This window comes from Lacerta agilis, chromosome 17, assembly GCF_009819535.1.
Source record: "Lacerta agilis isolate rLacAgi1 chromosome 17, rLacAgi1.pri, whole genome shotgun sequence".
Classification (NCBI taxonomy): Eukaryota; Metazoa; Chordata; class Lepidosauria; order Squamata; family Lacertidae; genus Lacerta; species Lacerta agilis.
The window spans coordinates 24,086,095-24,114,066 of NC_046328.1; the positions used below are offsets into that span (position 1 = coordinate 24,086,095).

General features: G+C 47.9%; 1 protein-coding gene across 1 annotated transcript; it reads left to right on the forward strand.

The window, feature by feature from the left end:
- Nucleotides 1–1,654: 1,654 nt before the first annotated feature.
- On the forward strand, nucleotides 1,655–27,918 carry CTSF (cathepsin F). The gene is made up of 14 exons (XM_033174598.1): nucleotides 1,655–1,888; nucleotides 5,056–5,178; nucleotides 7,243–7,318; nucleotides 8,535–8,644; nucleotides 9,882–9,957; nucleotides 10,587–10,700; nucleotides 11,355–11,500; nucleotides 12,307–12,403; nucleotides 12,814–12,894; nucleotides 13,542–13,661; nucleotides 23,044–23,108; nucleotides 25,656–25,746; nucleotides 26,521–26,579; nucleotides 27,206–27,918. Exons 1-14 carry the CDS (start codon nucleotides 1,679–1,681, stop codon nucleotides 27,278–27,280), a joined length of 1,443 nt encoding a protein of 480 aa, XP_033030489.1. The 5' UTR covers nucleotides 1,655–1,678; the 3' UTR covers nucleotides 27,281–27,918.
- Nucleotides 27,919–27,972: the final 54 nt, after the last annotated feature.

Genomic DNA, 27,972 nt, shown 5'->3' on the forward strand with positions numbered 1-27,972 from the left:
GAAATCGAAATTTACAAAAAAATATTTGGGCCTTACAATAAATGTTACTTGGCCGTTCCCTTGAGGTTGGAACAGGGAACCTATTTTCTGCGAGGGCTACAACCCAGTGAGGTAATCTGCCAGGGACGTACCTGCTAGCAGTGGGCAGAGTTTACAGCATTTAAGGACTGCATAACTGCTACCCCATCTCCACCCATTTTGGCTCCCCCTATGTTTCTGTCTTGTTGCCAGAAGGCTCCCATCACTGCCCAAACCAGCTCTTCCTGCCTTCAGGCTCCTGCCATCTGCAGGAGATTAGGCCAAGGCCCATATGTTCCTCACCTTAGGGGTGTGGGGAAATATACTCTCCCTTGGCTATCTTGTGGGCAGATGCCAGCAGGAGCCGGGTGAGTCTTTGTTGCCCAGAGTCCTGCAGAACATTTTAAATTACATGCTATTTCATCTCGTGCTCATATACTGTCCTACTGGTTCATGGCTTTAAATGAGGATCAGACAAATACATGGTGGAGAAGGGCTATCAATGGCTACTAGCCATGATAGCTATGCTTTGCCTTCACACATGCTGACAGCAATGCTTCTGAATACCAGTTGCTGGAAGCCGTAGGAGGGGAGATGGCTCTTGTGCTCAGATCCTGCTTGCTGGCATCCCACAGGCATCTGGTCGGCCACTGTGAGTATAGGATGCCGGACTAGAGGAATCGGAGAGTTGAAAGGGACCCTGAGGATCATTAAGGAGTATGCAGCTGTCCCTTATGGGGATCAAACCTGCAATCTTGGCATTATCACCACAGTCTAACCATCTGCTGGTTGCTGGCCTGATGAAACAGGGCTAGACATAGGTTCTTATGTGCTTTACCCCTGCATGCAGGGATTGTGGCAAATTCAGAGAACAATGAAAACATGGGCAAATGAATTTCATGTGGCAATTCCATGTGTGTTTTGAGACAGATAACAAGTGTCCATAGCTTGGATCTGTGGCACACAGTGGAAAATCTGAGCTTGCCACTGTACAACAGGAAGATGTAGCCACACCCTGGCACCATTACTATGTATACAAACACATGCCACATTTCAGGTTGCTTGGCAGCCAGGCATTTTAACTTGTTTTCCTCCAGCTGCTGGCATCTAGTGTCCTGCTGCTTCTGTACCTGTGCATACTTGATTCTCACCCGTTTTATGTTCACAATAATCCTGTCCGGTACGGTTAGGCTGACTCCCCTCAAGGCCACCCAGTGAATTTATTGGCCAAGTGGGAATCTGAATCCAGATCCTAGCACTCAAACCTCTGCCTCACACGAGCCCTTGTGGCCTGCAGATGCTCAGGGTGAGGGCGCTGCCTGTTCTCATCCCTGCGGCTCTCCTCACCCCACTAGGGGTACTCTGCAGGTGTGCAGGAAGGGAACGTCACATGAGTGGGGGGGCTGCGGGAGCGAGACCCCGCCCGTTTCTCCTGGAAGCAAGCCGGGAATGCCTCTGTTTTCCTAGAGGGAGAGGACCAAAGCGAGGGCGTTCAGATGACGCCGGGTGGGTGGGGCAAGGCGGAGACACGCCCTCTAGCTTCGTCGGCTAAGGGGACGCCACCTAATGTCCAGCAATCTCTCTCAGGCCCCTCCCACTCTGCCTCAGGCCCCGCCCCTTCTCCCTCCACCCGGCCCGATTCCCTTCAGTCAGAGCTAGGATGGCGCAGGCGTCGGCTGTCCCCTTTGTGCTGCTGCTGCTGCTGCTGGGTGCCTCCGCGGCGATGCCGGGGGGCGCCCGGGAGGTGGACGTGCGGAGCGGCCAGGCCCGCGAGGCGGCTCGCTTCGCCTTGGCCGAGACTTTCCAGAGCGACAAGGCGGGCTCCGGAGGTGGCCGTCGCCTTTGGACGCTGCGCTCAGCCCAGACGCAGGTGAGAGACAGAAAGGCTGGGTGCAGGTGGGGGAAGGTCGACCTTGGGGCTGGAAGAAATGAGAGGGAATCATGATTTGGGGGGGGGGCACGGGTGCTAGGAGGGAGGAACCTTGGGGCTGGAAGATTTGGATGGGGCTCATCATTTTGGAAGAGCATGAAGTATTTGGGGGCTGGAAGAAGTGAGCGCTATGATTTAGGATGGGGGGGGGGGGAAGGATAAAGTATTCCTCGTAATCCAAAGCATCGGGGGGGGGGGTCAAAGAGGCTGTGAGTGCCTCAGTCGTGCCCCGAGTAGCCTCCATCCAAGTCCATTCATTGCGTTTATGTCTGCCCCCCGTCCCCCTTTCTCCAATGAGTTCAAAATGGTGACCTACATGGTTTTTCTGCATCTCATTTAATCCCCACAACAACCCTGTGAGGCAGGGTAGGCTGAGAGACAGTGATGGAGCTTAACGGTTACACCACCACTAGCTCTTATGCCAGCCATTTTTGCCAATCTACCCAAGTATTATGTGCTCTGGCTGGCAGCACTTCTCCAGGGTCTTGGCTATGGGGTCTCTACCCCCCCCCCCACCTCCTTCAGACCTGATCCTCTGAACTGGGGATTTAACCCTGGGCCTTCTGCATGCAAAGTGTGTGCTCTTTGTTTTGCCAAGTAACTCAGAAAACCCAACCCTTCCAGTCAAATTAATTTAATTTAGCTAACTAGTTAAGGCATTTGTACCTTGCCCCTCAGCCAAGAAGAATTCCAGAGCAGCTTACGTTCATTCAGTTAGCACAAGACTGACCCTGCTTTCGGGATTACAGTCTAAATGACAGGTTGTCAGTGCTTTTTTTTTCTGGGAGTACTCAAGTGTACGCGGTACCAGAACCTTCTGTTTTCAAATGTTAAAAGTGTGGCACTTACTGTAACAACGTCATGGGGAGTACCGGCACCTTTCCCCCTAAAAAATAAAGCACTGCACGTTGTCCAAGGAAAAGAATGTTTTTCACACAGTGCATGGTTAAACTATGGAACTCACTCCCACAGGAGGCAGTGATGGGCACCAACTTGGATCTCTTTAAAAGAGGATTGGACAAATTCACGAAGAAGGGGTCTGTCGGTGGCTGCTAGCCACAATGGCTATGCTCTGCCTCCACAGCTTCTGAATCCCAGCTGCTGGAAACCACAGGAAGGGAGAGTGCTCTTGTGCTTGCTAGTTTCCTTCGGGCATCTGGTTGGCCCCTGTGAGAACAGGATGCTGCACTTGACGGGGGCCCCCTTTGTTCTTGTGAAAAAGGGACTGGAAGGGATGGGAAATAAACTGAGACATCAATTCTTAAATAGTAGGTTCCTGTAATGACCAGCTGTCATGGAAACAGTTCAGGGCAGGAGGCTGAAGCAGCCTGCTACCAGGTGACATTTGAGGGAGGGGGAGGCCTGATGGCATCTGTAGAGAATATTTTCTCTATCAGCCCCTCCACCCCAAGCTCCAAGGGCATCCGAAGTGGCAAATGCAGGACTGGGAAGTACAGAGGGCCGGGGAGTCTGCCGCTGAGGATGTCATTTTTCTTCTTCTCGCTCCCTTTGGGATCCTTACTGCTGTCCCAGGTGTCTTCTTGTTGACTATTAGAAGCACAATCCACTTAACTCTTAAAATAGTTATGGGTGGCTTCCATCAAGCTAGACTGCTTTAACTGGTATACTGGCAGAGGGGGAGGGAATCTGCCTCCATCTGATTAGCTGGAGTCCTGGGTAATTGATGCTGACCTACAAGTAACAAACCTCTGGGCCGAGGCTGTAACTCCATGCTGGAGAACTAGGTCAGTGACTAAGAGTAAGGCCGGTGGAATGCCCTTACAGATGGCAGTCAGCAAGAGGAACTCGGCCGCATGCATTCCTGCTCCTCCCTCAGAACCAGGTTGCATCTTTGATGGAATCTAATTATCAGAACCAAAAGGGTGCGGGTGTGTTTTATCAGTATTTGAAATGGTCTGCAGGCCTAACCATAATTCCCACGAGGAGGCAGCCTGCTCTGTTTAATTCTTCACTGTACAACTGTGGTGCTGGCTCTCACAGAAGTGTTTTGGCCACAGTTGGCCTCAAGCATCCAGTATTGTGCCTGGTGTGTGAGAGAGGCTTTATTTACTTCTTTATTTACTTTCATGAGAGCCTTTTGCTCAGTGTTTGGGATTGTGAGACAGAATCGCATAAGAAAAGCCCTTCTGGATCAGACCAATGGCTTATCTAGTCCAGCATCCTGTTCTTGCGGTAGCCAACCACTCTTCATCTCCTGTGGATTCCAGCAACTGGTATTCAGATACATACTGCCCCTGACCTCCATGGAAGCAGAGCATAGTGATTGTGACTAGTAGCCATTGATAGCCTTCTCTTCCATGAATTTGTCTAACCATCTTTCAAAGCCATCCATGTTAGTAACCACCACGCCCTCCTGTAAAAGTCAGTTCCATAGTTTAACTATGTGCTCTGTGAAGGACTCCTTCCTGTTATTTGTGCTGAAGCTTCCACGTTCAGTTTGATTGGATGCCCATGACTTGTAACGTGACGAGAGAGGGAGAAAAACTTTCCTCTGTCTACTTTCTCCATGCCATGCATAATTTCATAGACTTCTGTCACGTCTCATCTTTTCTCTAAGCTAAAAAGTCCCCAAACGCTGCAACCTTTGTTCATGGGGGAGTCATTCCATACCCTTGATCATTCCAGTTGCCCTTTTCCAACTTTACAGTAGGCCTATCTTTTATGAGGCGAGGTGACCACAGACTTGGCCAGCCAGCAAGAGACAGAACAGTCAGGTCCCTTTCTCTGTCGGTCAGGAATTGTGGAATGCTGAAATATTTCCCAGTGTCAGCAGTGTGCCAGGCAGTGGCTGTGTATCTTGCTTTTCTTTCATGAAGTTCCTGTTCTTTGCATGTAAGGATTGAGCTTGCAGTGTGAGCTTGTGAACCTCAAGTTTAAAACCCGGCGGTGAACTTTTGAGTCCAGTCATAAGTTATCTGCTGCCTCCTCGTTCCAAACAAATAAACAACCAGAAAACCATTGAGGCCACTCTAGGTCTTTTCCAGTTTCTTCCAAACTGGTTTTGGCTCCTTGCAGGCAGTGAACATCACTGGGCAATTTCCCAACTTTTCCCGCTTGCCTGAAAGCTGTTATTTCCTCATCTCCAGGTGGTGAATGGAATCAAGTACTACCTGGATGTGACTCTCCTGCAGAGCAGTCAGTGCAGTGGGAAGCAGGCTGTGGGGCAAGATGCTCCTAGTTGCCTCACTCCAGAAGAGCCGGAGCAAATGGTAAGAATCAGCATTGTACTTCTGCTGGAAACCTGGAGTCTGGTTCCCAAGGTATCCCAGTTTTGCATGGCTCTATTGATTTCTCTTCTGAGTTTAAAAAAAAAATCTCATAGCATCATGCAAAACACATGGGGCTGCAACAATTAGCCCAGGCACTGGCACATAATATCTGTTCCGCATTTGTAGGAAATCAGTCTTTTAGTGTGGCAACGCCTGCACTTTGGAACTCCCTGCTGATTGATAATCAGGCTGGCGCCTTCACCGAACTCCCTTCAGCGCTTGGCTAAAAATATTTTCGTTTAGACAAGCGTACGCAGATACCTTGAGCATTGATGTGTGTTTTAAGCTGTTTTTAATTTATCCTGATTTTAACTTTTTGAATGTTTTTACTGGTAATTTTTATTGTATTCTTGTTTTTGTTTACCACTTCGAGATTTTTTTTACAATCAATCGGTATATACAATTATTATTATTATTATCAACAACAACAACAACATTTTATTTATATACCTTCCTTCACCCAAAGATCACAGGGTGGTTCGCAACATAAAAATACAAAATGAAAAGACAAAATACATAATAAAGCAAAAATAAAACGAAACAATAACCTCCCCTCCCACAGAAACAGTTGAAAGGGTGGCAAAATGACCCCAGTTGGGTGTATCAGTTCTTGTCTCTATTCCAACAGTGCTACAAGTCCCTGAGTATGACCTCTGTGTGCATTAGGAAACAGGATGGGCTGAGACGGAGGGGCACCTGAGGCTGGGACTCTGCAGAATCTTTCCCTGGCACATCAGTTTCCCTGGAAGTGTGGTTATGCAGATGGCAGTGAAGTGGGGTTTCTAACTCTCCCATCTCCAAACAGACACCTCTTTGCTTGAAGAGGAGCAGACCTCCTCCCACCTGGACCTGTGGCTGGTACAAAGTAGTTTGTCCAAATATGGTCTCCTCCTTCCAATGTGTTGGAGAAATGAGGGCAAGCTAGATGTCCAGGAGATGAATGGGGAAGTAGCAGGTCGTCACTCAGAAGCTTGGGAAGGTTACAGATTTGCTTTGGTCTGCATAAAGCAGCGTGTTAACAGCAGTAAACATTGGTACTGTTGACTCGGACTTCTCATTATCAAAGCTACGATCTCCATAAGCACATGCCAATTTCAGTTTGTCCCCCTGGGCCTCACATGTTTCTCTTGTGACCTGGCATCACTGAATCTCTCTGCATAAACTTCCCCTCAAACAAGAGCAGTTCGGTTTGGCTGGCCAGCCTGTCAGCTGACAGTGCCTCATGTAGCTCCCAGGGGTTGGGTGCAGAGGAGGAAGATAGGAGGCATTGACATCGTGTGTACTGACTGGCACAATTGCTGTATCCAAAAGTTTCCCCTAGCCTTACCTGGAGATTGAACCTGGAACGTTCTGTACGCAAGGCATATTCTCTACCTCTGAGCTACGTAGATGGGCTTGATCCAGCAGGCAGGCTCTTCTGAGATTCTTATGGTGTGCTCAGTCCCCCAGCTGAAGACTGAAGTGGTTGCAACCCAGGCGCAACTAGCCCTCAGTGCAAGATATTTGACAAGTACACACACTGACCCTCTTGCTAGGACTTATTTTCATGAAATCAGCCTCAATTAAGATGCAAAAGGTCCTCTCATTGAAGTGGCTGGTAGGGACGAAGCATCCCTGGTGCACGGTGCAAGATGAACACCCCAAGGCACCTTACTGTTTGGAGTCATAGATCATTAGGTCATAGAATCATAAGAGTTGGAAGGGGACCCTGTGCATCATCTAGTCCAACCCACTGCAATGCAGGAATATGCAGCTGTCCCTTATGGGGATCGAACCTGCAACCTTTTGGAAGGAGGGCAGCCCTTTCCTGCCAGAGGTCCTGACTTCCTTTTGCTTCCTCCGATAGCCCAGTAGGCCCCATTTCCTCTCCTAGAGTTGATGGTAAGGGAATATTTCTGATTTCCAGCCTTGCATCCATCCGCCGCCCACATCTTATCTGCGTGGCTTGTCCTGACTTTCTGTGCCTAGCTTGGCCTCCTAACCTTTTCTGTCCTTCCCTTCCAGTCATGTCACTTTGAGGTCTGGAGCCAGCCCTGGGCAAACAGGAAGAGGCTGGTGAAGCAAGAGTGTCGCCTGGCTGGTAAGTCAGGTCTGGGTAGTCTGTCTGAAGCACTAAAAGCAGAAAATACAGTCAAGAAGGCAGGGCCCCAAACCTTTGCATATTGTTGACATAAACAGTAGCTCCCTGAGACAAGCTTTTCCTTCAAGGATGTTGATTGTAAAAGCCAGCAGCATCCAGAACGGGTAAGATAACTCTTGTGCCAGCCTACCTGTAGTTAAGACTTCCACCGAATTCTCCTTCAGGCGGCAAATAGCCTCCACACTGTAATGCTCCATCCAGGTTGGACTCCTATCAGTGCAACTGAGCAAATGCAAGTAGCTTCAAAGCCATTTGGAATTCCTTCTTCTGGGGCTGCCAACCATTCTTTGGCCCATGGGGATTTATGACCGAGTGCTGTGGGCTCCACCAAGCCTGGTTGCTTCTCCCTGCGTCCTCTGGTTCAACCCTCCTGTCAGAGTTCACACATGCACTCTTTGCCTTTCCCAAGGGATCTGGATAAAAGTTGACCCAATAATATTAATCAGAGGCTTGAAAAGCACATAGAGTTGGAAGAGGAAATGGGAAAGAGCGCCACTTTTCCAACTTCCTCTTCCTGTTCAAGCAGCCCCCCCCCCCCCCCCGTTTATATGGGGTTTACGTTCTGAGGCACTGTGTGTGTCGGTGAAATCGTGTATAATTGAAACCCATTGAAAAAGCCTGCAAGCACCCTGCTCAGCTCTATAGTGACATTTCAGTGACATCTTTATGATGTTTCTGGGTTTGGTGCACACGGTTGCGCACATACGGAACATGCCTAAACGGGGGGTGGGGGTTGCTGCCTGTATGTACCTTTAAAGGAAGAAAAAACTGACCACCCTCACAGCTTCATGACCAAGTGGGTAGTGGGGGGGCTTTGTGGGGGCCAGGAGAAGATTGCAAGGCACCATGATGTTGATACCTGGACTTACATCATTTGCGAGATGGGTGTCTGTGTGCAATTGATACATGGCCTCACCTTTTTTCCCCAGGCACAATGAATCATTCAAGGGCATGAATCATTAAGGTGTAGGCTGCTGGGTAAAAGATTTCCTTCTGCATATCTGGTTAAGCACATCTTTCTGCGAGGAGGTCTAAGGAGAAGGATTGGGGGTTTAGCTGATAGCCATTTAGAATTTAGGTGGCTTTTGGAATATCAGTCTTGTGACGGAGTGTGGGATAGTAAATAAATAAACACACACACCCCTTGTTCTTGCAGAGCCATCGGAGGTACTCCACGCAGCAAAACTGGGGGAGTGGGAAGTGTTCCGTCCGAAGGCACCTGCCAACGAAGTCGAGGAGTTAGCCCAGGAAGAGAGGTTTCTGCAGGTGAGTGCCATTTGCAGCTGGGTGTGAACTCTTTTAGCAGGGCAAAGCAGGGCTGTGTTCCTGCTGATTGAGTTGCCTCTTTCTCTTCTTTCCCTTTATACCAAAAGCATGTACATTTGCAGCTTGGATCCCGAACGTCACAAACCCGGAAGTGAGTGTTCCAGTTTGCGAACTTTCTTTGGAACCCAAACGTCCGACACGGCTTCCGCAGCTTCCGACTGACTGCAGGAACTTTCTGCAGCCAATCGGAAGCTGCACTTTGGTTTCTGAACATTTTGAAAGTCGAATGGATTTCCGGAACCGATTCCATTAGACTTCTGACATATGACTATATACATTTGAGACAGGCACAATCTTCCAATTTTGGTCAAAAGTGGACATAATTCCTGTTTGCATGTTACTGATTCTAACATTAGGTAAGCTGATTTGTCTTGGGTACTTCGATATCACCTGCCTTGCTTTTGATACAGCAATTAAAAAAAAGTAATTGGGTAGGGTAATGAAAGTTCAAAGGTCAAAGAAAGATGGACAGGTTTTTGGCAGGCTGGCATTTATTCATCGATTTCATAAAATGCCAGGAAACTGGTAGATCAGTTCCAACTATATATAAGATAAAGGTAAAGGTACCCCTGACTGTTAGGTCCAGTCGCGGACGACTCTGGGGTTGCGGCACTCATCTTGCTCTATAGGCCGAGGGAGCCGGTGTTTATCCGCAGACAGTTTTTCCAAGTCATGTGGCCAGCATGACTAAGCCGCTTCTGGCGAACCAGAGCAGTGCACGGAAACGCCGTATAAAATATAAATATAAAATAGAAATATATAAAATAGTTTGGTCTTTTAAAGAGTAAGACAGCATTCATTGTAGAAGGGTTAGATTAATTAAGAAAAACGAAACGTGCACCTAATTAATGGAGTCCTTTGTTTAGATTATAGGTTATAAGAGACAATGCTGTAAAGGAAAATAATAATACTACTATTGAAGATCAAATATTATGTTTAATAAGTTCTTAATACCACTCGTAAAATATATTGTGTTAAAGAAATGTAATATTATGCTGAAAATACTGTCCATAGGAGGAAAGAGGGCTAATTTATATTTATGCCTTAATCAACATTTCTGCAATACAGTTTGGGGGAAAAAATGAAATCACACTCTGCAGTTGAAGGCAGCAGCTCTGTCTCTGTGATTCAGTTCCTTGTGTACCAGTTTCTCAATTATGGATTCTTCCATCCCCAGAATGCCTCCACCCACCTGGTGCCCCTCTTCAAGGAGTTCATGACAACTTATGAAAAGAGCTACAAGGACAAGCAAGGTGAATGTTGGGCAAAGGAAACTGTCAAAGCAACAACACGCCTGGGCATGTTGGTAGGGCTGCCCTGTGTGGTGTAGTGGCTGGTCTGGGACCTGACAGAGCCCAGAGTTTGAATCCTCACTCAGCCATGAAGCTTGTGGGATAACCTTGGGCCAGGTGCAGTTTGTCAAGTCTGATGTACCTCGCAGAGTAATTGTGGGGATAAAATAAGGAGGGCTGGGAGAACTGTGTACGCCACCTTGAGCTCCTTGGAAGGAAAGTGGGATATAAAATCAAGAAATAGATATAAGCTGCAAGGGCCAGTCTAGCTTCTCAGCAGAGAATTCCTGTGACGTTCAGATTTTGTAGCAGGCATGGCTGTGCTTCCTTGGGCTGTTGGGAGTTGGGAAGGCAGGCATTGGGAAGGCCACAGCTCCCCACCTCCCTTGTCTGTCCTCCAGCTTCTCCTGATCCAATTTGGCATCCCTCCACTCCTTGGAGCACACCAGCCCACATACACACTGCTGGAAGCATGATTCTGCCTGTTAAGCATCCTTAAAGAACTGTAGGCATAACTGCTGATGGATAAGAACCAATAAGAATCAATACTCATGCTCAGTCCTTGCTTCCCTGGCCTCCTGCTCTTTTAGAGACCGAGAGGCGTTTCCGGATCTTTGCAGAGAATCTGGAGAAGGCCCGGCTAATTCAGGAACTGGATCAGGGCACGGCAGAATACGGTGTCACCAAGTTCAGTGATCTGACAGGTAGGTGAGGACGGGGCAGGGACTCTACTGCTAGCTTCCCCTCTGAATCGTAGAGCTACAGCATACCTGTGTCTGGTAGACCCGCCTTCGCCAACCAGGTGCCCTCCAGGTGTTGCTGGACTAAAACGCCCATCAGGAGGGCACCAGGCTGAACAGGCTGCAGTAAACAAATGGCATTCTCTACAAAACTGCTGCCACTTAGTCCTCACAGTGCCACCACCAAACCCTCTCTGAAAAGGCTCCAGCTAACAGGTTAGAGTCTTGTCTTCTTTATCCTGCAATGTGGTAAGTGTTACATATCCCAGCTTCCTTGGAAAGTGCAGGTGTCTCAAACCAGATATTTTATTTTTACATTCAGTTACTCGCATTAAGGAACTGGAATAATACATTATCCAGATGTGTATATTAAAAGGGGTTTTTTTAAATAAAAGAGAGAGAATGAAACAAAGTGAATAAAAGTAGCATAAAATGAAGCAAAAATGGGTATCTAATGTTTTTAAAATTACAGCACAAGTTCCAAAGAGGAAAGATACAGATATGTGACAGATAGAACGCAAGAACTTAAATCAACCAGGAAGGTTAGAGTGTCATATTTAATGAAGTCTGGTTCTCTCGTCTTTTCATCGCACAATGTATCTTTCTCCTTTGTTTCAGAGGAGGAGTTCCGCTCCACGTACTTGAACCCACTGCTGTCCCAGCTGCCTGGTCGGCCAATGAAACCAGCCACCATCCCTAATGACCCACCCCCTGATGCATGGGACTGGCGGGACCACGGGGCTGTCACAGGTGTCAAGAACCAGGTTGGTTTTCCTCCACCCCACTATGGAAGCAGTTGTTTCCTCAAGGGGACCAGGTTGGGCTTAAAGTTTCGAAAGGGGATAAAAGTTCCACTGTTTCCCTGTGTGGGCTTGTTGCATGAGGTTGGTGAGGAGCTGGAAGAAGGTAGTGATCCACCCTAGGTTGTGGGCCTGAGATTTATTTTGTTTTATTCTATGTAGGAATTTATATCCCAGCTTTGTATCAAATTGGGATTCAAGGCAGCTTACATCATTTAAAAAACGTCTTCATAAAATGAAAAGTAATAAAACTAATTGAAAGCAGTAGTTAAAATACGTCGAAACACATTTAGAACCAGCAGCTAAAGTACAGTTTGCCCTGGCAACAGCATCTGCATTGTCTGCACCTTAGTTTTCAAAGGCCTGACTGCCAGCAGAAGGATAACCAAGAGGGAGCCAGTTTAACCTCTCCTGGGAGAGGATTCCACAATCTGGGAGCAGCTGCAGCAAAGGTTCTCTCTTGTGTCACCACCAACCGTGTTTCTGATGTTGATGGGTCCAAGAGAAGGTGCTCATCTGAGGATCTTGGCACCCGGAAAGGATTATATAGGGAGTTACGGTCATTCAGGTAATCTAGACCCAAGCCATATAGGGCTTTATAGGTCAGAACCAGCGCTTGGAATTGTGCCAGAAGTGGACCAGTAGCCAGTGAAGTTGTTTAACATATGTAAGATGCCTTCTTCCAGGCTGCTTCTGTATTTTCTCCTTTTTCATCTTATGGCCAGTTCATACTATTTGGAATAACTCTTTCCCTTTCTCAATGACTGCAGGGTTCCTGTGGCTCCTGCTGGGCCTTCTCTGTGACGGGCAATGTGGAAGGGCAGTGGTTCCTCCGCAATGGCACTTTGGTTTCCCTCTCTGAGCAAGGTAGGGAATTCTTTGAGGAGGCCTGGTCTCTCATGTTTGGATCTGGGAGCTTTCTGGGCAGCAGAGCTAAAACAAAAACACCCTGTGAAGTCATTGGATGTGCCTTGTTTACATGGCTGCGTTGACTCAAATGTTTTACAGGTAGAGGATGCTTGCATTCTCGAAGCAGATTTTATTTATTTTTTGCTTTCATTGCCTTGTTATAACCCATCCTGAGAGCACATATGGCGAAGAGCGAGATGTAACTGCTTTGAGGTTTTTTCTTCAATCAAGTGGCATATAAATTTTATGGAAGAAATGTCATAAAGGAATAAATTGGGAAGTGGGCTGACTTCAGGAGCAAGACTGGACATGCCTTTGGGTGCTCACCCTGCAGTTTCCAGCTGACCTGATTTCTGCTCCTTCCACAGAGCTGCTGGACTGTGACTCTGTAGACAAAGCCTGCGGAGGAGGACTTCCATCCACGGCCTACCAGGCCATCGAAGGGCTGGGTGAGTCAGCAAAATATTTTTTGCTCCAGCATGGCACTTGGTCTGCAGCTTGTTCCTTTGCATGTGCCTTGACATCCAGAGAATAAGATGTTTTGAGTGTTCAGAGACTTGTTTTCACAGCAGTCTCTGAACTGGAGAAACTCGGTGCCTTGAGCATGGTGGTGCCGGAAATACTGGTTTGTTCCCAAGGCTAAAACATAACTGAGTTTTGTCAGTTGCTTCTAGAGCATCATTCATGCCAGATCCTTCCCTTTTAGAAAAAAAACCCATTCCCTCTTTCTTGGGGCAAAGCCTGAATTTTTCAAGAGTGCACATGCTGTCTTTACTGCAGTTCCCCAATGGCTGTGAAGCAACCACCACATTGAGGTTGGAAGACGCTCTGTTTGTTCAGCTGTTTGGTGACAATGCAAAGTCCCTCTTCAGAACTGCTGCATTCTGGCTGCTGTTGATTTCTTTGTTGTTCCTTGCTGCTTTTATTATTGGAAGCTGCCTCTGGAAGTATTATTAGGGCATAATAAATGTGTGGGTTTTTTTTTTAAGCCAATCTTAGATCCTTATTCTGCACAGCAAGAGCCCTGCCTGTTCACGGTTTTCCTTGCCAGGTCATCACCCTCCTTGGCCTTCCTGATTCTCCTCTTCTTCCCCAGGCGGCCTGGAGACAGAACGTGATTACAGTTATGAGGGGTTTGAGCAGAAGTGCGGCTTCTCCAAGGATAAGGTGGCTGTCTACATCAATAGCTCTGTAGCAATCTCCCGGGATGAGACAGGTATGTGTCTGAGACCATGGCTTGGGGTGCCAGTTAGTGAATCAAATTGTGTGCCTCTTAATACCTAGAGAGATCTGGAACACTCTGCTGTGGAATGAAGAAGGCCATTTGCTACTGCCTAGAGCAGTGTTTTTCAACCACTGTTCCGCGGCACGCTAGTGTGCCGCGAGATGTTGCCTGGTGTTCCGTGGGAAAAATTCGAAAGATTTTTTTTTTTTTTAATGTCAAATTTCCGCGGCGAGCGGGTTCCGTCGGGGCGCCATTTAGCCTCTCTGGGGCATCGCCCTCCTCCGGCCAGCAGCGCGTCCGTCCGTCCAGAGGGCCGAATGGCTTCTCTCTGCCTCGCCGGCCAGCGCGCCCGCCCGCCGGGGGACTCTTTCTTCTTCACCCCCCTCCCCGCTTCGGGCTGCGCAGGGACACAGTGTGAAAAGACACACAAAAGGGAGGAGGGGGCTGCGGCTGCGGCCAGGGTCCGGCAGGACAGGCGAGGGGGAGGAGGCGGGGGCGCGAGGGGCTCCCCGGCCCTACTTTCGGTGCCTCTTCATTGGCCTTTGGCTGGACCCGGGCGGCGGGGGGAGCCAGCCCTCCGTCCCCTCCCCCGCGCAGGCACCTGAGGTCAGCCTCGCCAAGCGCCTGCTTGAGAGGAGGAGCAGGGGGCGCTGGAGCCGGCGCGGGGGGAGGAGGCTGCCGGCGGGTTCTCCCGGGGGATCCCCTCGCTGCCTCTACACCGGCGCGGCTGTGGGGAGGACGGGGGCCCGGTGGGAACAGGCAGCGCTCCTTGATGCGCGCCCTCCTGAACGGGCTTCTCGCCCCGAGGATTCTGTGCAGCGCTGCCCGGCCCGACAGGGCTGCATAGAAGAGCTTCCAGCGCCAGGAGCAGCTGGGCGGAGGGGCTTCCCGCCGGCCATGACGAAGCGCCTCGCAGCCCGTGCAATAAGGGAACAAGATCCCCCAAGAGCCAGCGACCTGTTGCAACCTGAGCGCAGGGAGAAGGCCTGTCTCTCCCAGGGCTGCGGACCCCCCCGGCCCCCAACATCTCGCTCGCTGCGCTGCTCCTGCCCGAAGTAGACCGTCAAATGCGGGGGGGGGTGGGGGTTGCTGAGGGACCCCAAGGAGAGCTTCGTGGGGGCTGCCGGGGTCCCAGAGTAGAAGAAAGGCGGCAGATAAAGGGCAAAACATGCCCCTCCAAGCACTATTAACCCGTTGTTGCCTTCCTATTAGTCGTCTATTAAAATGATGGCTTGGGGCAGGGCAATATGTATTTGAAGAGCCTGCCAAACTCAGCTTTCTTTTCTACTTATCTATTTATGGCTGTCCTCCTAGCTCTGATTTTGGTGAATTGCTGCTATAACTGGAGACCTTCTTGAAGCTATGCAAGGTATGACACGCAGCACTTAGGGCTGATAAAGATCTCTCAGCATCAGTGCTGTGTGTCTGCCCCCCTCCTGCATCCTTTTCTCACAGTAGCCCAATGGGAATAAGCTTGAAAGCAGGGCATGTGCTCCCAACATGCTGCCTCCTATGTGAGGTAGATTTGTGTTTATTTGATTCCTATTCAAGAGAATTACTTTATATATAGTCAATATAGGCACAGAGTTAATTTTTTTTAACATTTTCTAATGGTGGTGTGCCTCGTGATTTTTTTCATGAAACAAGTGTGCCTTTGCCCAAAAAAGGTTGAAAAACACTGGCCTAGAGCAAGGGTTGGGCAAACTTTTCCCAGCCCCAGGGCTGCCTTCCTTCTTGGCCAAACTTCCAGAGGCCACATGCCAATGGTATGTGGGGCCAGAGCAGGCATAATAAGCAAACTCGGCCCTCCAGATGTTTTGGGACTACAACTCTGTTTTGAATAGTGTTGATATTGGGTCATAAAAACTTTGACCCAAGTAGTGCTGCTGGCCGGCACTGCAATCAATCACCTTTACGATCGTCTCCGACATCAATGGCGCCCAGGCACACTTCTGCTGCGCCCTGAGCGTTCTTCCGTTCAGCAGAGTTTAGCAGAGTTGAATCGCAGCGACGAATGGCTTGTTGAGGTCTGCTCCGTGGCGTCGTGAAATAACTTGACAGACGCCAGTGCTACTAAACTAAACTAGGCTTTATTTAGTAGCACACACACACAAGTCCTACAGACTTGAGCTGCATGCTTGCAGCAAACTAACAAACTCACATCTAGCAGTAACGATACACGAACACAGAGTGAGGCGAAGGGGAAAGTGAAACCAAACCTCCCCTTCTTCTAGACAAAGGAAAGTGCCCGTATCACAGTGGGCAAGGCTAAACTCCCAGGATCAGAACGCCTCTTGCATCATTAACTCTATGATGCCCAGAAAACCTGACACCCCCTCTCGTTCGCAATCCTGGGTAAACATATATGCATTTCATTCAACATTTAACCCATCACAGAAAACTTCGTGTTTCTGGAAACTCAAGGGCTTTGTGAATCCATCGGCAAGATTCATTTCGCTAGGACAATATTTCAACTTGACCACATTTGTCCTAACGCTCTCATGCACATTTTTGAACCGAATATCCAGGTGTTTGGTTCGTGCGTTGAATTGACCGGATTCAGCCAACTTCAGGCATGGCTGGTTATCCTCCCATATGGTGATGGGTAGGTAACACTTCTCACACACTTCCTGCACTAGGCACTTGTAGAATTCAAGCTCTCGACACATTTCTGAAAGAGCACTGAACTCTGCCTCAGTTGATGATAGAGCAATTAAACTCTGCTTTTTTGATCTCCAGCCAATTACAGAACCTCCAAATTTTACCACTATTCCAGAAATTGACTTTCTGTCTGAGCCGCAAGCCCAATCAGCATCCACCCAACATTGAAGCTGTTCATCACCTTGGGCTGTCAGTGTGAGGCTAAACTCTTTGGTCTCTTGCAAATATCTAAGAACTCTTTTGACCCCATTCCATGCCATCACACTGGGTTTTGCTGCCTCTTGGCTCAGCAGATTAACTGCAAATGCAATATCGGGCCTGCTCCACTGCGAGAGATAGAGCAGGCTTCCCAGAGCAGATTGATATACCTCTTGGTTCTCAAACTCTCTTCTTTCAACAGATTGGTTGTCAGTTACAAAACTCGTTTCCATTGGTGTCCTTGCACCTTTGCAGTCTGCCATATTGAATTTTCTGAGTAACTGATCAATCTTTGCGCTCTGGTTCAACACAAAACTGCCATCTTGGTCTCTGTGAATCTGAACCCCTAGATACATGTTCACAGGACCCAACTCCTTGAGTTTGAAGTGCTGCCTCAGCTTACTTGCAAACTCCTGCACCTGTTTGTTTGTGTTGGCCACTAGCACAATGTCGTCGACAAAGATCAGGGCCAATTCTTGTTGCTGACCTTTCCCTTTTATGTACAAACAGTTGTCCGCATGGCTTTTCCTAAAGCCTAGCTTCTCCAGCGCTTGGTCGAGACACTGATTCCAGTTTCTCGCGGACTGTTTGAGACCATAAATGGAGCGGTGTAGCCTCCATACTAGACCTGGCCTGTCGCCCTCAAAACCTGGAGGAGGTAGCATATAAATTTCCTCCTGCAGCGGTGCATTTAAGTAGGCGACATCAATATCAAAATGAGCAGCTTCTGCGCCTCTCTGCGCTGCTACAGCAAGAAGCAATCTCATTGTTTCACTACGGGACGTGGGTGCATAGACTTGTGAGTAATGCACTCCTGGCCTCTGGCTGAAACCTCTTGCCACCAATCTAGCCTTATATTGTGGCTCTCCACTTGCAGTGGGTTTCAATCTATAGACCCAGCGACAGCTCACAGCTTGCTGTCCAGCTGGCAGAGTTGTCAGCGTGAAAACTCCAAGAGATTTCATGGCACTAAGTTCTTTCTCCATTGCTTGTTGCCACTTGCTGGATTCTGCCTGAGGTAATCTCTGCACCTCAGCGAAACTTTCCGGTTCGCAGTGAGCAAAACCGGCCCAAACATTAGTGGCTTGGAACTTGTCAGGAGGTTTCCCCTTTGTAGTGCGCTTGGAACGCCGTGGCACCACCGGTGACTCGCCCCCTGACCCAGACGTGCTAGACTCAGCCTGGGAGTCCCTGGCGTCTGGTGAACCACCAAGCGACCTACTACGCTTGCTATGTCCCCCTGGACTGGGCTTCCCAGTTGGGGACCTTGGAGACCTACCTCGCTTGACTCTCCTAGCTACTTCTGGAGATGTGGGTGCACTCCTTGGTTCTGTCTTCACCTGTCTTTTTGGGATTGCCCCCTCTGACACTGCACCCTGGTCGTGTTCGGGAATGCGGCCCGAAACACCAGCAGGTTGACCACCTTCTGCACCACTGGCAGGTGTAACTGGCTGATCTTCATAGTCAAGATCGCTGAACGGATCTGTGAGCACCTCAGGATTTCCATGAATCCTTTTCCAGCCTTGCTGCTCACAAAACTCAGCGCTCCTGCTGATTATGACTCGTGAACGATCGCCATCTGGGAAAGCAAATCTCCATGCTTTCGAACCTGTCTCGTAGCCACAGAAAACCAACTTTTGTGATCTTGGACTGCCCTTTCTACGTAAATGTTTGGGGATAAGAACCCAAGCTTCTGCCCCGAAAGTCCGAAAATAGTGGACCTTGGGCTTCTTTCCATAGAGTAGAAAGTAGGGCGTGGTCCCTATCACGGAACTGTATGTCCTGTTAAGAGTGTGGCAGACAGTTCTCCAGGCTTCAGCCCAATAGCATCTTGGCAAGCCTGAATCAAACAAGAGAGCATCTACTGCCTCCTGCATTGTTCTATTCCGCCTCTCAGAAACACCATTCTCTTGAGGAGAATAAGGAGCAGTTTTTCTATGCTTGATACCTTTGGCACGAAAGAAATCCTGCAGCTTAGATGCAGTAAATTCTGTGCCTCGGTCTGTCTGAAACGCTTTCACGCGGGTTCCAAATTCCACCTCTACTGCTTTCACCCATTCTATAATCTCCTTCGCTGTTTGCCCCTTGTCTTTGAGCGTGAAAATCCAACCTGCTCGACTAAAATCATCAGTGAGACAAAGAACATAACGAGAATTACCCATGCTTGGCACCCCCATCGGACCACAGAGATCCGCATGCACAAGCTCGAAAGCTTGTTTGGTCACCCTATCAGACGATGGGTAGCTGCAAGAATGCACTTTGGCTCTTTTACAAGCTCTACAGTCTAGAAACTTGGAGCACTCCTTCATTTTACAACCATCAGTGCACTCTACCTGCTTGCGCACGTATTTCCAATTCACGTGCGAGAATCTGCGATGCCATAAATGCAAACACTGATCATGCGTGGGTAAGTTGGCATACTGAGCTTGAGTCTCCTCAGAGATGCCATTACTTGTTTCAGCACCCTGCGCCCTCTCTGTGGCACTGTTGTCAGTTTCCAGCATATACACCCCATCATGGCCTTTCACCTGGACCAATTGTTTCCCATCTTTGGAGATGGTGCATACCTGGTTGCCAAAACTGACCAGATAACCTGCATTGTCTAAAGCTGAAACAGAAAGTAAACCAAATTTCATACCATCTAAAACATACACATCAATGTCATCATTAAGACAAGGCATGAACATAACACCAGTTTTGGTAACAGGTCTTGTGGTTGAATCAGCCAGAGTGACTGCAGTTGCATCTTGGATCGGCCTGCAGTTCCGCAACTGGCTGCTAGGTGGCGCTAGATGTCTCCCCGCACCACTGTCTATTAACCAACGCAGCTTGGGGGTAGCAACTGTCTTTCCAACCAAGGCATATGCAGCTGCTTTGCAGTGGGCTCCAGCCCCTCCTCTGCTTGCTCTGGAAGGTCCTCTTCTCCCACGACGTGGTCTTCCTTTCATCTCCCGGTTGCCATGGAAACCATCTTTGAAGTCAGCCTGATCGCAGTCTGCCTGAAGATGGTTATCAGAATTGCATAGATAACAGCGCTTAGCTGCAAAAGCTTTAACAGAGCTCTCAGCGTTTTCTCCACTCCTGGGCTTAGGCAAAAAGCAACCCCCCTTAACAGCTTTCCCTTTCTCTCTCTGCCTCCGGTCCTGTTCGTCCTGCAGCCTCCCAGTAACATAGTCCAGATTCAACTGGCTTGCAGGCATGGACTCCAGCGTTAGGGAAAGAGTCTCATAACTGGGGTCTAGTGAGCTCAAAAGGATATAGACCTTTTGTTCCTCTGAAAAAGGAACATTCAGCTGTCTCAACTTGTTGAAGAGTGCCAGCATTTTGGCCACATGTTGACGCACACAGCCTCCTTCTTGCAAACGTAACTCAAACAGCTGTCTAGTTGTATGAAGTTTGGCACCAGCTGACGTTCTTTGAAATACACGCTTAAGACACTCCCAAATTTGGTGGGCATTAGTAGCAGCGTCTATGTGCACCATCAGCTCTTCCTCTATGCCCATGACTATGTGAGCAGTAGCCCTCTGGTCTTTCTTAAGTGCTGCAGCAGCTTCAGCAGCAGGGGCTTGAACTGGTGGGCTCTGAGTACAAGTCCAAAGATCTTTAGCAATCAGAAATATCTCCATTTTCTTGGCCCAATCTTGCCAGTTTCTCCCATCCAACCTTGGAAAGGGTGGCACGAAACTCTCATGGGACTGCGCCATCTCCCCCCTGGGGCTTGAGGTAACTCACGTGGCTGCAAACTCAGCACTCGCCTCTCAGCTCCCAGCTCCGGAAAACGGCTTCTCTTCACCAGCGAGGTTTCCCTGCTTTGTGCCTCAAAAGCATGGCACAAAACAGTCCTCCAGCTGGGCTATCGGCTGCCGGCCCCGCAGACATGCAGACCTCCCGTCCTGGCAATCAATCTCCTCAGGACGCCTCGCCATCAAAGCGTAGCTTCTTGGCAATAAAGCAATTAAGCCATTAAGCCATAACCTGTTTTGAATAGTGTTGATATTGGGTCATAAAAACTTTGACCCAAGTAGTGCTGCTGGCCGGCACTGCAATCAATCACCTTTACGATCGTCTCCGACATCAATGGCGCCCAGGCACACTTCTGCTGCGCCCTGAGCGTTCTTCCGTTCAGCAGAGTTTAGCAGAGTTGAATCGCAGCGACGAATGGCTTGTTGAGGTCTGCTCCGTGGCGTCGTGAAATAACTTGACAGACGCCAGTGCTACTAAACTAAACTAGGCTTTATTTAGTAGCACACACACACAAGTCCTACAGACTTGAGCTGCATGCTTGCAGCAAACTAACAAACTCACATCTAGCAGTAACGATACACGAACACAGAGTGAGGCGAAGGGGAAAGTGAAACCAAACCTCCCCTTCTTCTAGACAAAGGAAAGTGCCCGTATCACAGTGGGCAAGGCTAAACTCCCAGGATCAGAACGCCTCTTGCATCATTAACTCTATGATGCCCAGAAAACCTGACAAACTCTCATCATCCCTAGCTAACAGGACCAGTGGTCAGGGATGATGGGAATTGTAGTCTCAAAACATCTGGAGGGCCGAGTTTGCCTATGCCTGGGCCAGAGGCAAAAGTGGGCAGGGCAACAGATGTGACAGAAGTCAGCCAAGTTAGAATTGATGTAGATAGATAAATATATGTTTATGAAAATATTTATATGCTGCAAATCACAACAAAATAAAAGCGGTGTACAATAATAACTATATAATATAAAAACACATTTAAGATCGGAGACCATCATCTAAGTGCTAAGATGCCTTCTTAATTGCTGGCATAAGCTTGACGACATGGAGAACTGTTCAGCGTATGTTTGAAAGGAGCTGGCTGCTGAATCATGTTAGGAAAGTGTTCCACAGGTCTAGGCCGATAAAACTAAAGACTCTTATTTCACATTGATGTCAAATGACCTTTGCCAACTCAAGGGATGACTAATGAGGTTCTTCCAGGTGATCTTGGCAACTGAGCCAGGATATAAGGATTCAGGTCATCTCTAAGGTACCTTGATCTAAGTTGTTCAGGGCTCTGTAAAATTAATACAAGGAACTGGCTCAGTAGTAGATGGGCAGCCAGTACAGAGGTTATTATTTACGCCCTCTTCATCCATACAATCAAGAGGTATTATCATGGTCCAATAACACATTCTGGCCAAGAAAAAACACAGGGCAGGGTCAGACAGACTTGTGGGATGGATTTAGAGGCCTGGATGACTGCATAGGTCCCTGAGGCCCCCCCAGGCCTGCGCTAGATGTTCTCTGGACTTGATAGGTGCCCTTCTTGCTGCTTTTAGGACTAAGAAACATTCAAGACCACACACTTCTTTGCTGAGCCGTCCTGCTACTGTAAGACCATTCATGGGCTCTTGAGCTCTTGAGTGCTGGAGCATGAACACAAAGAGGCAAACACCATGCAGGATACAACAGGTTTATTTTGAATTGCATATGCAAAGCAAAAGGTTCAGGGCAAAAGCCAGATTGCACACGGAGAGACCAGCGTGCATTCCTTATATAGATGATAACAGGAATTCGAAACTTAATTCATGATAGGACACGTGAATTACGGGAAAACATGTGATTTATAGGAAACCGAAAATAGAAACTTATGCGGCTCAGTGTTCACGTGTCCTCTAGGAGTACAGCCTTCCAAAGCCTCCCAAACTGCCTCCCGTCTGAGAATGTAAAGGGAGTTTGTTCTTGGCAAGCTTCCTCCAAGGTAACCTAGCTAGCAAGCACACAGATCCCTATTGTCTATTCAAGACTAAGTCTATCCATAGGACATGTGTGACTGCCAATCAACAAAGAAAGCATAACTTCAATTAACTGGCAATAATTATTGCATTAGGCTTAGAATACAAAGGGTATAAATCAATAAAGCAATACATAAAATACTCTAACAAGCTTGATGCTTCTAATACAATTAATAGGCTAACTCATAGGCTCAATATTATAGACACATTCCATTCTTCAAAGGTCTCTGCTTCTTACTCTGTCTCTTACAGGCAGGGTGCTATTTTTATTAATAGACAGTTTCAATACTTCTTTGTTTTGCTCAGACAGTTCTTATCTCTTAAGGTCGGCCAATGTTGGCTTGATTCCCAGAAAGGGGCCCTCTTCTTCTTATGTCAATTTAAAGCTGTTGCTCTTTCAGAGGCTTATAGAAGCAATACAGAGAAATATATTTAAACAGGTTAAAGACTATATTTAAAAGCATTTAAAAGGCATTTGACAACAGGGAATTAGCAATATGGAATAATTAGCAATATGGAACTGTCCCCTTCACTACAATCTCTTGTCCTAGTGCTGCCACCATGCATGGGTGTAGGAAGTACAACTGAGACCAGGGAGAGAGGCAGCATATCAGTATCTCAAATGCATGGCTATCAACATGTGTAAAATGCTTGTGTTTTCTGGGTCAGGGCTGCAGCGCAGCTCCCGTAAGCTCCCTCTCGTATCTCTCTTCATAATATAATGGCCTTGCATATTAACCAGTCATCCTCTCCGTTACAGAGATCGCTGCCTGGCTGGCTAAGAACGGCCCTATTTCCATTGCTCTGAACGCCTTTGCCATGCAGGTGAGGGAGCCCCTGGAGGGACATGCTTCTTTTTCCATGCTGTAAGGAACAGAGGTCGCCCTTTTGGTTAAAAATCATTCTCTCCCCCCCCCCATCATTTGTTGAGCATGTGGGGAGCAAAATGAAACCCTCCCAAAAAAGGGGACAGAAATTCCTATGCAAGTTTGAGCAGGGAGTTGCCGCTTATCTGCATTAACTTTATGATGTGGCCATAGGTTTTCCATTTTCCCTTGCTTTTTTAAACCTAAAAAAAGAGAGAAAGAAATCCTGGGATGCCTTTGGAGCTCTTCCACCTCCTGCCCTGTTGCATCACTCCCAAGGCATTCTGGGAAGTGTCCGGCAGGAAGCAATGTGATACTTTCTGCACAGCTTTCTGCCAGCCACACTTCCTGGTGGAACCCAGTTAGGTAAGTGGCAACTCCCCTCTGCAAAAAACGGCCCTTGTCTTCAGAGGGATTATACTTTTGGAAAATGCTGGTGAGAATTTCACTCTAGAATGCTGCTCTTTTGCCATAGACACATTGAACAGATGCAGTGTGCTATGCAGATTGGCTTTGGTGTGGACTCAGGGTGTTGCAGCTGTGGAAAAAAGGGGTGAATTCCATGCTAGGGGGCCATAGAGTCATGGAGTTGGATGGGGTCCTAAGGGTCATCTAGTCCAACCCCCTGCAATGCAGAAATTTCAGCAAAAGCATCCATGACAGATGGGCCCGTCCAACCTCTGCTTAAAAACCTTTAGGGAAGGAACTGAAAATAAAGGTACCAATATCATAATGCCATTACATTGGTACCTTGGTTCTCAAATTTAATCCGTTCCGAAAGTCCCTTCCAAAACCAAAGCGTTCCAATAGAAAGTAATGCAAAACAAATTAATCAGTTTCTGACTTTTAAAAACAACCCCTAAAACAGCAATTTAACATGAATTTTACTATCTAACGAGACCATTGATCCATAAAATGAAAACTGTAATCAATGTACTGTACTCTAAAATAAATAAGACAGTATTGTAGATGATAAAAATTAAAATTAAACTTTTTTCTTGCCTGCACTGATGGTAGTCATTGTTTGGATGGGGGGCTTTTATCCATTTCCGCAGTCACACAATCAGTCAGTAGCTGAACTGGGTTCCACACAGTCACAAAAACAAATTAATGGAAAAAGCCTCAAAAACAAAAACACAAAATAAATAGCAAAAACAAAAGCGCGCAACTTAATCAGTTCCGGAAGTCCATTTGACTTCTGAAATGTTCAAAAAACAAGGCACAGCTTCTGATTGGTACAGGTGCCCCAGAAACAATAGCTGACAGCTGCATCAGATGTTCGGCTTCCGAAAAACATTCGAAAACCAGAACACTTACCGGTACTTCCAGGTTTTCAGAGTTTGAGAACCAAAGTACCACTGTATGCATATGTGACCAGGCTTGGGGAAACGGTGTAAAGTTTTTGGTTTTGCTCGCCTTGCAAAGGATATTGTTGAGATGGGGAAAGCATGGGAAAGGGCAACCAAAATGATCTGGGCACCTTTCAGGGAAGATTGTGGCATTGGGGGTCTCTTTAGCTTAGGAAAACCACAAGCAAAAGGAGACCAGGCAGAGAGAGAGATGCATGGAATTTTGCACAGTGTGAACCAAATGAAGAGAGTGGGATTCCCCCCCCCTCTCTTTCTCTTATTATACTAGGACTCAGAGCCATCCCTGATTGAGGACAGGCAAAATAAAGCCCTTCTCCACACAGAAATAGAACTGTCGAATTTGCAAGCGCTAAATGCAGCAATGGCCACTAATGTGACCGGCTTCAAAAGCGCAGGTTAGACAAATTCAAGGAGAATAAGGCTGGCGATAGCTGCTAGCCATGATGTTTATTTTCTGCCTCCACTGTTGGGAGGCTGCATGCCGCTGGATACCAGTTGAATCGCAGGCGGAGAGAGTACAGTGGTACCTCAGGTTACATAAGCTTCAGGTTACATACTCCGCTAAACCTGAAATAACGCTTCAGGTTAAGAACTTTGCTTCAGGATAAGAACAGAAATCGTGCTCTGGTGGCGCAGCAGCAGCAGCGGGAGGCCCCATTAGCTAAAGTGGTGCTTCAGGTTAAGAACAGTTTCAGGTTAAGAACGGACCTCCAGAACGAATTAAGTTCTTAACCCGAGGTACCACTGTATTGCTGTTGTCTTTGTGAGCTTTCTGGTTGATCACTGAGACAGACTGCTGGGCCTCAGGTCTGATCCGGCAGCTAGCCCTGCTTGCACTTCTTTGACACGGCTTACTCTGGTTCCAAATTCAGATTGGCCTAGTCCAGTTTTTGTTGCTGATTGAGAGAGGGAGGGCTGAGTCATGCGGAACACGAGGGAACAGATCCTTTCAGAGGGGCAAGGATTCCTTGCAGCTGGGACATATTTGACTGTCTTAGTAGCTTCACGCATAGACCTTCAAGCCCTCCCAAATTGCCTGAAGGCCTAAACATTGCACAGGGTGCAACATGTATGTATTAAGTTGTTTGAAGTCAAGGATTGTCTCTGAGCCCTTTTCCCCTTCTTCCCGTGTCCAGTTCTACAGGAGGGGAGTTTCCCACCCCTTCTTCCTGCTGTGCAACCCCTGGATGATTGACCATGCGGTCCTCTTGGTGGGCTACGGCACACGTAAGTGGCTACTTTTACTTGTGGGGGGTGGGATGCTCCCAAAACGTGAAGGTGGGGAGAGTCACTCTGGAATCTCCATTCCTCCACCCTGCAGTTTAGCATTCAGAAGTAGTCTCCATCTGTGTTCAATAAGCTTGCTTTACTTTGTTCTTTCTAATTTATTTGCATGACCTATCTAAAACATTTTTGTGCCACCCTACCTCCTTTCTAAAGTGCTCACACAAAGAGTTTAGAAAAAAAGCAGATGAAACTTTAAATTACCCTAAAGCTCGCTCAGTTAAAACCTCCTCGTGTCTGGGCAAAATATATTAGAGCAGTTTTACTAGCGCTGGCACCTGATGTTTGTCTGATCTAAGTCCCTAGTTCTCATGATTCCCAAAGTTTCGCTTCAGACTCCCTAGTTTTAACTGGTGTGACTAATAGAGGCTGAAGGAGAACTACAAGTGGGGAGTTTCCTTCCTTGTGATGGATGTTCAGAAGTGGGCAGGGAGCAGTGGGTGGGTGGATGGAGGAAACAGGAAGGGTCAAGAATGAATTCCCTCCTGCTTGCAAAAAGCTGCTGGCTTCCATCCAAGGATGGTGCAGAGATCAGATCCGTCTTAAGCCACTTCAAGAGATTGATGGATTGAGGGGGGGGGGACTCTCTTGAGGGATAGATGGAGGATTTTTTAAAAAATTTATATGCTGCTTTGGAAAAAAAACAAACTCAAAGCTGTTTACTGCTTGCTCTACCTCTGACAATTCTCTTCTGTTTCCACCTGTCTGCACACACAGGGGGCCGTACTCCATTCTGGGCGATCAAGAACAGTTGGGGAGAGAACTGGGGAGAGAAGGTAAGCATTCTTCCAAACTCATCTGGGCGACCTTTCCCCCGCTCTTGACAATCTCTGTTCACATTGTAAGGAAAGGGCTAATGCACTGAAAGCTCACGAGTCAGGCTTGGCTTTCTCCTCAGTGTACAGTGGTACCCCGCTAGACGAATGCCTCGCAAGACGAAAAACTCGCTAGATGAAGGCATTCGTCTAGCGGGAGGCTGCCCCGCAAGACGAAAAAGTCTATGGGGCTGCCTCGCAAGACGAAAAATTTTCGTCTTTTTTTTTTTCGTTTTGCGGAGCGCGGCTGTCATTGCCGCTTCGCAAGACGAAAAACCCGCTAGACGAAAATTTTCGCAGAACGAATTATTTTCGTCTAGCGGGGCACCACTGTAATTGCATGCTCCTGACCCCCTAACCATAGCTGTCAACTTTTCCCTTTTTTAAAGGGAAATTCCCTTATTCCGAATAGGATTCCTCGCAAGAAAAGGGAAAAGTTGACAGCTATGCCCCTAACCCAGTGTCTCTTTGCTTGACAACGCTTTTGAGGCAAGGAGGAGCTGGTGCCAGGGTATGGCTGACTTCTGCTTTCCTGATCAAGGAGGATCTGTGCTACTTACTGACAATTGTCCCGTGTCTCTTTTCAGGGCTACTACTACCTGTACCGTGGCAGCCACGCCTGTGGCATGAACTCAATGTGCAGTTCTGCAGTGATAGAGTAAGCCTCTCGGGCCCCTTGGCTGCCTCCGGTCCAAATCATCAACTTGCTGGCTTTCCAACCAGCACCAAGATGAAGATCGGAGCACCTTCCCTGTACATTATTCTAACCCTGTTTGCCCATTTCCATTTCGAAACAGCCCTGGTTAGGCCTAGTGCATAACTGAGAAGATCTGGCCCCTGCTGCTGCTGCCTGCTGCTATGAACGGTAAAGACTAGAGGTAGCATGTCCTAGGATAGGACCTTAACCTTGCTGAGATCCTGCAACCAGGTCAGGATTGGTGTTGGGTGTGTGTTTAAAGGGTGCTCCCCTTTCCAGTAGGAGCAGATTCCTTCCCCCGACCCTCAGTGAAGGGGTACTTGGTGCCTGGGCAGATGCACAGAGGATGGTAAAGGGGACTTGCTCCTCTGAAATGGTTAGGTCATCAGCTGCTCCTCGCTGTGAGCCTCCTCTTTTACCTTGGTCAATCCTGAACTGCTTTTTGGAAGGCAGACTGGGAATTGGGGCTGGGGAGGAAGGGGCAGCGATCTAACTACCAGCTCCCATCCCAACCCCCTCTCCAAAAAGCAGGTCTTATTACTGTTTTCTAACCAGAGGCCTCTTAAATTTGGGCCATAGCTCAGTGGAAGAGCACCCACTTTGCATGCAAAAGGTCCCAAACAGTTATACAATCTCATACAGTCCTGGAATTGTAGA